The 13,534-nt window shown below is 47.1% G+C and overlaps 1 protein-coding gene across 3 annotated transcripts in view; it reads right to left on the bottom strand.

The window, feature by feature from the left end:
• NID2 (nidogen 2) overlaps nucleotides 1–13,534 on the bottom strand; it is a 56,339-nt gene that overhangs the window by 25,441 nt on the left and 17,364 nt on the right. For all 3 annotated transcript variants that reach the window (XM_053928352.1, XM_045201627.2, XM_045201628.3), the window contains 4 exons: nucleotides 4,787–4,921; nucleotides 4,106–4,351; nucleotides 2,512–2,712; nucleotides 893–1,123 (listed from right to left, as the gene is read on the bottom strand). In XM_053928352.1, coding sequence (XP_053784327.1) covers nucleotides 893–1,123; nucleotides 2,512–2,712; nucleotides 4,106–4,351; nucleotides 4,787–4,921 — 813 coding nt within the window. The remainder of the gene's footprint in view (nucleotides 1–892; nucleotides 1,124–2,511; nucleotides 2,713–4,105; nucleotides 4,352–4,786; nucleotides 4,922–13,534) is intronic.

Consider the following 13,534-nt stretch of genomic DNA (forward strand, 5'->3'; position numbering starts at 1 on the left):
ATTCATAAGTAATTTATTCTTTTTGAAATGGAATTGTTTTCTTAATTTCCTTTTCAGTTTGCTCATTGCTGCTATATAGAAACACAATTCCTGTATATTGGTCTTGCATCATACAACTTTGCTAAACTTGTTTTTTTTTAATGTGAATTCCCTAGATCTTTTACGTATAAGAACATGCCATATGAGAATAGAGATACTTTCACTTCTTCCTTTCCAATGCCCTTTATCTAATTTTCTTGCCTTATAGCCCCTGACTGGAACTTACAATACAGCGTTGACTAGAAGAGCAGACATTCGTGTCTCATTCCTGATCTTACAGGGAAAGCGTCCAGCCTTTCCACATTAAGTATGAGATGAAATGTGGGTTTTTCATACATGCCAGTTCTATTTTGTTTTGTTTTTTTAGGCACCGGATTTTTGTCCCACCTTGATTTGATGAAATCCTTCTCATCTCCTTAGTTTTAGCTAAAATGTCATGTCCTTAGGGACATCTTCCCCGAACCTGCAGACCAAGCTCATAGCACCCTGTACTTGTCACAATTATCATAATTACTTGTCAGCATCATTCTCGCTCCTAATTTGGCCCCACCTTGTTCCCAGTTGTATCCCAATACAAATCGGTGCTCATGATCGTTGCAAAAACTAGCCTTACGTATTATGCTCTGTTCCTGAGCTTGGCAAGGATACTGTTCTAAAAGTTCCATTTCTTCTGCCTCTCTCTCCACCTCAAGCACAGGACCCTGCTTTATTCATCTTTACACCCAGCCCATAACACAGAGCCTGGCACAGTAACCTTCAGTAACCTCTGTGACTCATTCTGAGGCTACTTAAAATGGAATTTAGAAAGGTTACATGTAATTTTGCCCAAGAACAACAAAAAAGGAAACTGTACCTTCAACAGGGCCAATTTGATTGGCTACAGCAAACCTAAGCACCCTTTCTTCATCATCATATAAGGCAAAGACGCGGTCCACACTCAGCTGCTGGGTGATAGGGATCCCCAGGGGTGTGGGGCCGTGCCTGCATGCCTGGTAAGTGATGTTCTGGTCGATGTGGTAGGACAACATTTGGTTGACGGCACCAAAGGTAAGAGAGTAGTCCCTGGAACTTGTGGAGGTCACAACTGCAACAGACACATTATACAGGCAAAGTGGTAAATTTGCAATATATTATATGCAGAGATTTTCACAGAGTAGACTTTTCTGCACATAGTTTTTCATCTAATCCCTGGAACATGTTCCTTTGGGAAGTTCCTGGGTTTACATGGGAAACCTGCAAGGCAATCCCAAGAATCTGAGCTGACACAAAGCCAAAGTGCTGAGAGGGAGGCGGTCCAATCATTGCCTGTCATTATGTGAACAATAAATGCTACCATGTGCTGGCCGCGCCGAGGGCTCTACATGTGCTGCCTTATTTACTCCTCACAACAGCCTGTGAGGCGAGCCCTGCGATTGTGGGCACAGAGCCTTACAGAGGTTAAGAAGTAGTCTAAGGTGCAAGGTTGGTATGTGGTAGAACTGGCAATGAAATTCAGGTTGGCCTGCCTCTACACCCCAAGATTTTAGCCAGGCCGTCCTCTACACCACACAGAGGTGACAGCTTCCAACACCCTGCGCTGGAATAAGTCTAAGGGTTCCAGGGAAAGGAAGGGGTCATTTCTCTCAACCTGAGCCCGGAGTTGGGAGTGCAGGCCAGCTGTCTGGATGGCCATCCACTATTCAGTGTACAGTCCAGGTCTCAGCAGCCATTCTCTTCCCTGCATCTCTTGCCCAGCTTGCAGTCCTCACACAGTAGGGGAAGCAAGAGCCAAGGAAAGGCACAACTCAAGGTAAACTGCTGTGTTGCAGGACAGAGCTGGGACTGAGGCAGTAGCCTGCATTCAGGCGGCGCTTTACAAAACACATCACTCCCTACATCTCTACCACGTAAGGCACCCAGAAATGGAGTTATTATTCTCATTCTAAAAATCAGACAGATAAGCTCTCAGATGAGTGGCATTTTCCTCACCTATTTTAAGCAGTAAATCCAGGATATGGCTTTCTAACTTCTGACTCCAAACCTAGCATTGATTTTACAACACTGTGCAGCATCTCTCTCTATGATTTTAAAGCAGACATAAATAAGGCTAAAGGTTGAGTGTAAATTCCAATGATGAATAGTTTGACATGGCCTAGAGAGCAGGATGGTTAAAAACTATGTATGACTGCAGCATCCCTACCCATACCCAAAGACAAAGTTGTTATCGGTTGCATTATTTATATTATCATCATTATTATTATTTGAAAGGATTGGGTAGGAACATTAAGATTCTCGTGTACAGCAGCTGGCACTCTTCTCGTTTACACAATGTATATTTGATGTTAACAACAAAAATAAAAACTATATTGAGCTTCTTTTATGTGCCACAGACTAGCCTAAGGACATTCTGTGTAGTAACATTTCATTCTCATAGCCATCTTGGGAGGCACGTACTATTCCCATTTTACAGATGTGAAGACTGGTTACACATACCTGAGTCTGAGTAGTGATAAAGCTCCTTATAGGGAGCCATGTGGGCTGTGAAATTGGCTGGGATGTAAGGCACCTGGCCTTGAATGTTGGTCTTAACGTTCAGATAGTTTTCTGGGTCAAGCCCCTCAGCAGTCTGAGTGATTCGAACCCTCTCCTTTCCTGGGTAGAAAGTAACTTCCATTTCATGGATAAATGTAGCACCTAGAGCGGGGGAAATCAGTACAGGGATAAAAAGCGGTCTCGCATCTTCTAGTAATAATTACCTGTGCGTACGTCCACCTCCCAATTTCTACTACTGATGGAGATGGGGCCGAGGGACAGCATCCGATATCCAAGACTAAGTGCTGCCAGCTGTTGATTACATCAGTTTCCCAAATTTTCTATTAGAGTATGGTTTTTCCTGCCAACACCTCACACCATTTCTCTTTGTAGGACCTTGTTTTCTGTAAGAAATAAACTCCTGGAGACATCATTGACCTTTCTTTCCAACAGTGCCAGACTTAGCAAAAACAGACAAACAAACAAAAACAGGATACCCTGTTGCATTTCCATTTCAGATAAATAATGAATGGGTTTTTTTTGTATAAGCATGTTCCATATAATATGTGGGGCATGTTTATACTGAATTATTCAAATTGTTCATTGTTCATCTGAAATTCAGATGTAACGGGGTACACTTTATTTTACTTATGTACTTTTGAGTCAAGGTTTTATTCAAACCTTGATCAAGAGCAAGACCCTATTGCAGCTGTTGAGCTCTATAGCTGGAGGTGGGGAGGAACTCTCTTCCCAGCATTTTATGTGCAATAGGATAAGTTTACTAGAAAGCAAGCTTTTTCAAGTGGGGAGGTAAGAAGCCCAAAATTATCCTCTACACTCTTGCTATCGGAGGGTGGTCCCTACACCAGCAGGAGCATCTGCCAGGAGCTTGCTAAGAAAACAGAATCACAGAACCCACCCCGGGCTACAGAGTGAGATTCTGCATTTTCACGAGGCGCCCTGGTGATGTGTATGCTGGATGACGTCTGACAAGCACTGGTCCGTCCTCTCATAGGCCAGAGTGGTGGGGGTGGGAGAAGAGGAAAGGCACGCCTTTTCCCATGACATAGAGTCTCCTCCAGGTGCCCTGTTATTACCTTTTCTGCATCCCAGTGGGACAGATCTATACAGAACAACTCATTTAAACAAAGTCCGACAAACAAGCTTCAACAAATTGGCGTGAGAAGGCACAAATGCTCTGAATGGAATCACACTATTTGTCAGGACAACTTGGAGGAAGCCACGATGGACCAGGGTAGCTCAGTGCTACAGCGGTCCCTTCCATCTCCCATTTATTCTGCCCATTAAAACACGAGGGCCTTTTGTGCTACTAGGAAACAAAGGAATTGGAGCAGATGCCATTTTGAAGAAATCACTGTCTTTAAAAAACAGCCCTGCAAGGCCAAACCATCCCCAACTACCTCCAGACAGAAAAGTACACACCTGTGGCCCTGGATCCCTGAAAAAAGCAAACCCTCTTCCACTGACTAAAAATCCAAGGAGCAATGCCGCCAGACCAATGGTGACTGTCAGCCCTCTCAGAGGCCCTGCTCACCTGTGAAGCTGAAGCCGTTCTTCCAGCCTGGTTTCTCTAAAGCAAAGAGCCAGCCAAACAGGCCTCCAATTGGCGTGAGGGGGAGAAGGGCCTGGGCCGCGGGCTGTGGGATGTGACTGATGGCCGTGTAGGCTCTGCCATCATTGCTCACAATGTAAGCATGCAGGTCCACATCAGTGAAGGTCACAGGCGTATGGTCCACACGGAGGTGGCCACCCACTTTCCCATTGACTCGAAGAGGTGCCCCTGGAAAACAGCAAATCTAGTCAACCTTGACAGTCGCTCAGGCTGGAAATGGCCCACTGAAAAAAATTCCACTGCAATCCCCCAAAACTCAATCGTTAGCCATTTTCACGATTCCCTGACTGACCAATTACCCATCTAAGTATGAAATGCACTTGTCTTCAATCTCTTTCCTCCCATCCTCCCTCTCTCCCATCCACTTTGACTCTAATGAGCTGGCAGAAAGGAAGAGACATTTCTGGTTAATCCCCAAATTGGGAAATTAGCCCAAACTTGTTCATTCCTCAAACATTTATTGAACATCTGCAAGTGGCTGGAGCTTTGATTCAAGTAGCGGAGACAAGGTCTATAAGCAGAGCTCACAGTGGCGGCTACAAACAAGCCAGCGGCAGAAACACGCACAGAGCTGCCCCAGCCCCTCGAGCCAGCACGCCTCACCTGCCGGCAGACAGTGCTTCCCATTCCCAAAAAAGCTGGACTGGCAGTGGCAGCAGAAGCCCGTGGCGTAGTCAGTGCAGAAGGCGTGCTGGGAGCACCGTCTGTGGTTGTGTTCACAGGTCTCCTTGTTGGAGGCTTCACGCATGAAGACCAGAAAGAAAAACAAATTTGCGTTAAAAAGGACTATGCGATTCCAGCATCATCAGTGCTGCCGGCTTCAGGCTTCATCATGGACACTGCATCCACTCCATGAAATCAGTTTAGATTGTACAATAATAAACACATGTGGTTTTGATGTCTAAGAGACAGGAATAACACTCAACCCAGGCGAATTAACTTGCTTGGTCTTTGCAGCAAGAACAGCTGCTAACTGCTCCCACCTCGTCTCACTGCCAAGTTGGTGAACTAGGATGAGCTGCCCCGCCCTGCTTCGAGTGCCCACCGAAGCAGTGAGAATGTGTGGTTGAGTGCCAGCCACAGTGAGAATGTGTTAGGCTGTCTGAACTGTACAAAACTGCCATCTTGTGGGTCAAAATTGGCCAAAGATCAGCAATTTTGGTTCAACCTGATAGTGATGATCCCCTGAGAAGAAGACAAAAAAAACAATCCCATTTTATGTCTGACCACTTATTCTTCTCTTCTTTTAGGTGACCCTGAACTTAAAGAGAATAACCTATAGCTTGTCTCACTACTCAGAAAATTATTTGTTTTCAGAGAGAAGGGCCTTAAAGAACACCCCCTCTCAACCCCCTTTAAGGGAAGGTAATGGAGAGACCCTGGCTGGGAAGGGGGAAATGCCAGGGAATTCACCCTGCTGTTTTTTGCCCTGTGCCTTTGCAAGGGTTCCTGTGATGGGTGAGGCACAAGGAGGACCCCCAGGCAGTGGTCCAGAGCCTGGCCACCATCACGGCACTTCCAGGAAGCCATAGTAGCCCTGGGGAAAAGCAATGCTCCAGTTCCTTCTGTCTCTCACTTAGGAAAAAGAAAAAGAAAGAGGGCCACTTGGGCTACCAAGAAACAGAGGAATTGGAGCAGACAGCAGTGATCATAAAGGAAATGGCCAAATGGGTGGGATGGGGCTGGGGCGGGCACTGATGGGCAAGCGAGGCTTTCTCCCCGACACTGGGGACGGTGCCAATCCTAAGCATAGCCACCAGGAGGCAAAGGGCTGTGCACCCCTCTGCTTCTGTATCCCCAGGAGCTGGAGCTGGGTGGAGACCCCAGAAGCATGCTGACCAACAGGGATGGCACAGAACACTAGTGCTGGGCTCTGACGCTGCTGTGAGGAGCCAGCTGCCGAGGAGGACAGGCGCCCCATCTTAGGAAAAACTAGGCAGGAGCTGTGTCCCAGGTCTAGGTCTAAAAAGGAGGAAATGAGAGGGTAAAGAAGATAATGAAAAATCTACATTTAGCCAGTATTCCAGGAAAGAACAGAAACAAAGAAACCAATAGGGGGAAGATGTGGCGCCATACAGGACACAGTGCAGCCCCCATAAGGACGATCAGCAAGGAAAAACCAAGTGAACACTGAAATAGTGCTTTGTATATGCCACACGCTATCCTCTGAACTTTCACTCTTAATTTCCATAGATCCGGGGACCATTCTGACCCCTGTTTTGTAGATGAACAGGCTAAGGTACAGGTTAAGTGACTTTCCTGAAGTCACACAGGCAGGAGGTGGCAGAGCTGGGATTTGACCCAGGACGTCTGGCTCCAGATTCTTCACAGCCACCCTCTGTTACCCCTCCAGGGGAAGCCAAGGGCATGCATCATGAGAGCTAGGTCAAGGATCCGGTCAGGTGGCTGTGGTTAGTCAGCAGAGGCTCTTTTCAACAAGGAAGGTTTGAGACACCAATCAGGCTTGATGGCGGAGTGCAGTGCAGACTCCCCGGATGGATATCATAGCGCTCCCGGAAAAAACACAGGTGAGAAGTGAGAGTAGCCACTGCAGCGCTAACGTTTGGACAGTACTGACGTGCTGTTTACAGATTCTTGACAAAGCAGCACGCTGAGGGGTTGGCGGGACAGATCATCTGGAGTCAAAGGGAACATCTGACCGGGAACATGGTGAGAATGAAGCTGGTGACTCACGACTTGGGACAGGGCCTTGGTGACAGAGCTGAGAAATTCCAGTCTGATAAACATAGAAAATGAGGCATAACCCTGGACATCTTTTAAGACAGAAAAGTGACAAAAATTCAAAACAGAATGGATACTGATGAATATAATAAGAAGTCCCTGTGAGGAATGCTACGTTATCACTGTCTACCTTTGGTTTAAGAAGGGGCAGGGGTGGGGGGAACCAGTTTAAGTAAAAAGAAATGAATGTAACTTGGGCGTGTGTCAAAGACTCAGTTTTCTCCAGCTCAAAGTCACAACTAAGTGCAAAGAAGTGGCACCTGGAGGGACTGGGACACTTGTGAGTGAGCTCATGGCCTGGCTACCCTCAGGACTCTCCTCTAGAACACAAGGGCAGGGGGAGGAGAGCAGGGGCAGAGGGGGTCCCAAGCTTGAACTTGACCACCACCATAGCTCAGGTGGCTCTGTGGAAACTAAGAAAATGTAGTATCTGTCTCAGTTTCCTCATCTCTAAAATCAGGATGACAGCCTCTTCTCATATTTCATTGTCGGAAATCATGTTTTTTCTTAGTATACTTCTGAGCACCAAAGTAAAAAAAGCAATCTCACACAGGTAAATTTGGGTAAAAATAAAACCAAACTCTAACACTGTTCTGTCCAAAATTAAGGAAACAATGGATTTGTATTATTGGGTTGGCCAAAATGTCCATATGGTTTTTTCCATAAAATAAAAGACACATTTTTCATTTTCACCAATAACTATTGATCTGGATATTTTGAGTATGTCGGCTGTCTCCCACTATTGGCTTCTAGTGGGTAGAGGCCAGGGGTGATGCTAAACATCTTCCAATGCATAAGACAGCCCCACAGCAAAGAATTATTTGGCCAAAATGTCAATAGTACCCAGAAATTTCACAAACCACTTCTGACACATTCAGCCAGTCACAGCACCTTCTCGATACACTGCACAAATCTTTTTTTTTTTTGCATTTCAGTTGCCTTTTTACCTTTCTTGAAATCATAAGGCATAATATGCCAAAACCGTTGCACAGTTTCTTCCATCTTCAGTATTAAAATGTCTGTGCAAAAATTCACCAATTTTGATGGTTTTTTTTAAATGCACATTGATATGACAGCTGTCACAATACAACCTAACAAAATTGTTTAGAATGAAGTTAAAGACAACAAGACACTACTGGAGCCATCATATGAAAAAAACGTAATGGCCACCCCAATATATTCCCTCTATTTGTTACCTTGTGAAGACTTGTTCTCTAACGCAATTCCCATCCTAGGAGTGGGTTATGAAACAGAGACGTGGGGTGGAGGAGGGCCACAGTCATGGAGAACTAGGTTAATTTCACTACAAAACTAGGTATAGGCATGGCTTTCATATGGGTGACAAGGGAGGCACAGCCGTGCAGCCAGCAACTTCCAAATGCAATTGTGCAGAAGTTTAAGCTGACTGTCATGCAGACTACGTTTGTCTAACAACAAAAAATAAGTTACTTTCCCATGGAAGGCTATTCTGAGACAAACTATAGGTTAAATTAGTTATTGGTAAGTTGGCCTAGGAATCTTTTTAAAACTGGTTTTCCTGTGTGTGTGAAATATTGCATCCTCAGGGTGGAACTGACTCAGCCAAGCACACAAGCTCAGCCCTCCAGCCCCAGGACAGCCACCCCAGGGCATGAAGGTGGGTTCACACCTAATCAGGGAGGACAAAAGGCTCCCTTTTGGGACCCCTTTTCCTCCTCTGCCTGCCTTCATGCACAGATGTGCTCCCTTACACTTACAGTGTTGGCTTGTGAGGTGAAAAGTACATGCTTGTGGCAATTCTCCTTCATGCATTCAATAATTCAACAAATATTTATTGAGCACTCTCTATGGGCCTGGTGCTGGTCTAGGTACTGGGGCTACAGGAGGGAACAAAACACAATTTATTCCTGTCTTGAAGCTTACAGTTCCCTAGGCAGGAGTCACAGGACAGGAAAGCTACCTAGTATGGAGGACTGTGTCAAGAGCTGGGCAGACACTTCACTCTGGGAAGGAGAAGAGGGGGGAGGTGAACTTGTACACTTCAGGCATTGGGAGAAGGTGGCCTCCAGGCAGAGGCCTGAGGAGGGGAGGAAAGGGGAGGCAGGGACAGCCGGTCTGTCGGGCAGGTGGGGCCTGTGGGAGGACAGAGAGAAGGCAGAGAGGTAATCCAGCAGTTCTCCGAGAACCTTTAGGCACCTCAGAAATGAGCCAGTGCTGTGGTAGTAGGAAGTGCTGGTGGGAAGAGGAGAAGGGACCAGGCCTAGAATATTTCAAGGTGGAGTTGATGGGGTTTGCTGTTGGAAGGGGTGGAGGGAGAGGGGGGCAGAGAAGAAAATGGAGGGGAGTGAGAGGAGAGTGGGGAGAGAGGAAAAGGAGAGGAGAGAGAGAAGAGAGAATGAGAGAGGGAGAAAGAGAGAGAGAGAGAAAGGAGAGACAATGGTGGCAGAGAGGGAAGACAGGGGAGGGAGAGGAGAGAAAGAGGAGTCCACAGGGACGTTCACGTCTTGGCGTGGGAAGCTGGAAGGCTGGAGATTCCACTGACTGAGACAGGGAGGCTGCAGAGGAGCACCTTTGTGGAAGATCAGCTGTAGCCACATCTTCCAGGCAGGAAAATTCCAACCAGCTCTGACAAGGAATCATCCCCTCAGCAGGCCCACTATTCAGCCAAATCAGAGGGAGCCCTGCATCTGTCCCTGTGGATTCTGCATTGCATCAGAATCACCTGGGTACCTGTTAAGAGTGCAAACTATCAGAGCACACCTCAGGCCTACCGACTCAGACTCTACGGGTGGGTCCCAGGAATCTGCACCTCAGCCACTCCCCATTGATGGCAGTGTTCAGGATGATTGCAAGCTTCCCAATTCTGAGCGACAGAATGCTCATTAATGTGCAGTTACTGGATTTCATCTGACCAATTAGCAGCTCCTGGGCTGGGTGGGATTTCAGGGAATGCTCTCCCATTCATTCCTGGCCGGCTGAGAAGGGGACCTCAGTGCTTATGGCCCACTTAGGCCGAGAGACACAAGCAAGCAATACGAAGACCCTTTAGTGGAGGCAACCCAGGGGTGCAGAGGCCAGGTGCCTTCCCTGACCTCCAGCAAAGGTGCTGGACTACACGAAGGTGTGGAATCTCCAGCTGGAGGAGAGTGCAGTGAGCATCTCCAAGAACAAAGTGGCATATTTTTTTCTCTTTCAGAGGTTATTTATATGCCCTGTACATCATAGTTTTTAATGTATTTTCACACACTTCTTCCTCTTCTGGTAAGGATATATTATTGCCATTTTGCAGATAATAAAACTGAGGTCCATAGAGATTTCATGATCTTCTGGCTCTGAACCCCATGCTCTTTCCATTACACCAGTAGTACTCAAGTGTGGTGGGCTTCAGAATCACCAGGGAACCCGGTATAAATATGCAGATTCTGGTTCAGAAGCTAGAGACCTGGTGTGGAAATCAACATTTTAAACAAGAGCCCCAGTTGAATTAGATGCAAGTGGACTGGAGCCCACACTTTGAGAAATAGTTTTTATTCCGTAGTTTCTTCTCTGCTGAATTGACCCACAGGGCAGGATGTCTTCCAGACCCACTGGGGACCCCACTTTCTGCCCGGGAGCTACTGTCATGGAGTCAAAGTGACAGGGCTGCCAGCATCTCGGGACAGCGGGAGGGCGGCGGTTAGCCCGGTTTGAAAGAACTCAGTCTGCAAAGGCTTTGTTAGCTGAGGGTAGGTAATTGCTCAAGGAATCTTAAGAGGATTTTTAAATCTCATTTCTTTTTTCCATTGAATTTTTTTTTTACTCTTCACATATCCTTAATAGAAAAAAAAATTGGGCGAGGATATATAAGAGGAAAAAGAAGAGCAAAGGCACTGCCAAAGTACTTGACCCTTGTCCTTAACTGGGGCTTTTTTCACAAAAATGGAAAACTTCTCTGCACCTGCTCTGATGTATCCTTCAATCCTCATTTTTCCAGAAACACTTAAGCACTTGTCTTCAGCCCTGGGCCTGCCCTCCTTCGCTCAGGGCTTGGCCCAGCCCCGTGGGAGGTGGGCAGGCTCCCAGGCAGAGACCAAGTTCATTGTGAGATACAACGGGGATGCAGGGCTTCCTGCACGGGGCTGCCCCAGGCAGCTGGAGCGGCTATTGATGAACAAGTTCTACTGCTACTTCCAGAAAAAGGACCCACACTTTCACTGCAGTACGGAGTTTGCTAAGTTTCCCCACCTCCCAGAACGACAGACTAGTAAGAAAAACCACATCCAAATGTGTAACAAAAACCAGTGGTATGCCTTTTCCTCCATCTTACATGTTCGTTTACTTTTGATGTATGCATTTGTTGCATAACGAAGCTGTTTGGGCAAACAGTTATTAGAGCCCTGGCTGGGGCAGGGGGTTTACAGCCATGGCCATGATACCAGCAGTCTCTCCCATGCAGGTTCTCACAGGTATGGGGGGCCCTCCTGGTCACAGACCCACAGCAACCTGGAGGTGCTCCCAGAGAAAAGAAGGCTTTCCTGCCTGGAAGGCTGGATTGGGCAGCAGAGCCTACTCCAATTCATTCTAGGGTAGAAGCTGCATGAGCAGCACCCCTACCGCCTTCCCCAAGGCCACAAGTGCAGATGGGCTGGAATCCACAGGGAAACCTGTTCACATGTGGGCTTTCCCAGCATGACTACCCTCTAAGGCAGGGGTGTCAAACTCATTTTCACCGGGGGCCACATCAGCCTCGAGGTTGCCTTCAAAGGGCTGAATGTAATTTTAGGACTGTATAAATGTAACTATTCCTTAACCGTTAAGCAAGAGCTCGGCACTGCCACCAGGTAGAAACAAGGTGCTGGGCCAGATAAAACAAGGTGGAGGGCCGGATTCGAACCTCGGCCCTTGTGTTTGCCACCTGTGCTCTAAGGAGAAACAAGACAATCCCCACGATGGAGCGTGAATACCTGAGCTTTCTGAAAGCCAGGCGTCCTTTCTCCTTTCTAATTCACCATGCAGACTGAGGTTAGATCCTCACAGTACCACTTCAGCAGGTCGGAGAATGTCTAAGACCCCTGTCGTTTCTGCTCCCCACATTCAGGCAGTCCCTGTCCTAGTCAACTGTAGCCCTCACTGGCAGCACCTCTCTCACGCCCACCCCGTCCACTCACTCACATTCTCTCTCCCTCTCCTTGTTCACCTCCATACCTCCATGCTCATAACCTCTATGTCCACTTTTTCCTTCTCTAACATCAAACTCTGAGCTGAAGGCCTGGCCCAAGCCCCTCCTCCTTCACAGTGACTTCCCTGACTTCACTGCATTTCCTCTCAGCTTACGTCTGTGTCGTCTCCGTCTGCCTCTTCCTCAGACCTGTCGCTCAGTATTTCCAGGCCTCAGTTTCCTCCTCTACATGATGGGAGGGAGAATAGCATCTACCACATCCATCACACAAGGCAATCCCGAGGACTGACTGGGCTAGTGCAGTCTACAGCAACGTTCCCTCTTCGAGCCCCGGGGGGCTTCTCCGTACATGCCAGCCAAACCTCCCACTAGTGCCTCAGTCAGAGACGGCACGTGGCAGGTGCTCGGGCAACTTTCTGGTTTGACAACAAGCTCCTAGTGCTCCCTGGAGAAACAAGACCCCCCAGAGGCCGCTTGCACACTCATTTTATTGCTGTCTGTGGCTGTGAAAACAGAAGAAAGCAAATAACATACTTGAGGCCAGAACTAGCTTGTGACTGGGACATTCTTGCCTGGCATAGACATGATCTCAAAAGAATCTAGATTTCTCAACAAAAAGACATGTCTATAAAAAGAGTCCCTAAGGGAAAAAAATTAAAATAAAAAGAGAAAAGAGAGGTATTCAAGGGGGACTTTAACAAAATCTTAACTTAATTTCTTGTTTAGCAAGATGACTACTATGAAGCTTAAAGGGGAAACTAAAATGCACTGGGCAAGGTGCTTCCGATGCCCAGTTTCAATGCTCACAGCGACTTGATGAGGCTTATAACTCTTCCATGTTGGAACTGAGGAAAATGGTGACCCAACAGAACACATGTCTTACTCCAAACCACACAGCAGAGCTGGGAATCAAGCTTAAGATTAAGTCCACCTCACACCAAAGTCTACACTCTTTCACGCCATCGGTAGAAAAAGCCAGGCAGGATGGGTCATGGCCGGGAGGTTAGTGGGTGTATTCTATGTTTCTGCTACCCTTACCCACTAGCTTTTCCAGGGGAAGTCCACTTTTGCCCACTGGATCCCTGGGGTGCAAATCTTCCATTTGGGAAAATAAAGTTCGCTGATTCCCCCACCCCCAAACGTACCTCACAACTGCATGGTTCTGTACTTCACACAGTGTTCCTAAAACCTAAGGTGCAGACAGGGGCTCACCTAGTTTCCCTCTCTGCTTTCAAGTTTTCAAGGTTTCCCTCTCTTCTCTCTAACATAGTGGTTGCTGATTTTTTTCCTCCAAGGTTCAAAAAATACTAGTTAGATGTTTTTTCTAAATGTCCCAGTGTATTAACCAGCTTTTTCATACACATCTTGCCATTTCCAAGATGTCTGTAACAGATGCTGTGCAGCAGCCGATAAATACCATAGTTCATGCCCGAAGAGGGTTATGGCTGCGCCTCCGTTCTCCACGGCCAGTT

The sequence above is a fragment of the Desmodus rotundus genome, chromosome 7, assembly GCF_022682495.2.
Source record: "Desmodus rotundus isolate HL8 chromosome 7, HLdesRot8A.1, whole genome shotgun sequence".
In the NCBI taxonomy this organism is placed as follows: Eukaryota; Metazoa; Chordata; class Mammalia; order Chiroptera; family Phyllostomidae; genus Desmodus; species Desmodus rotundus.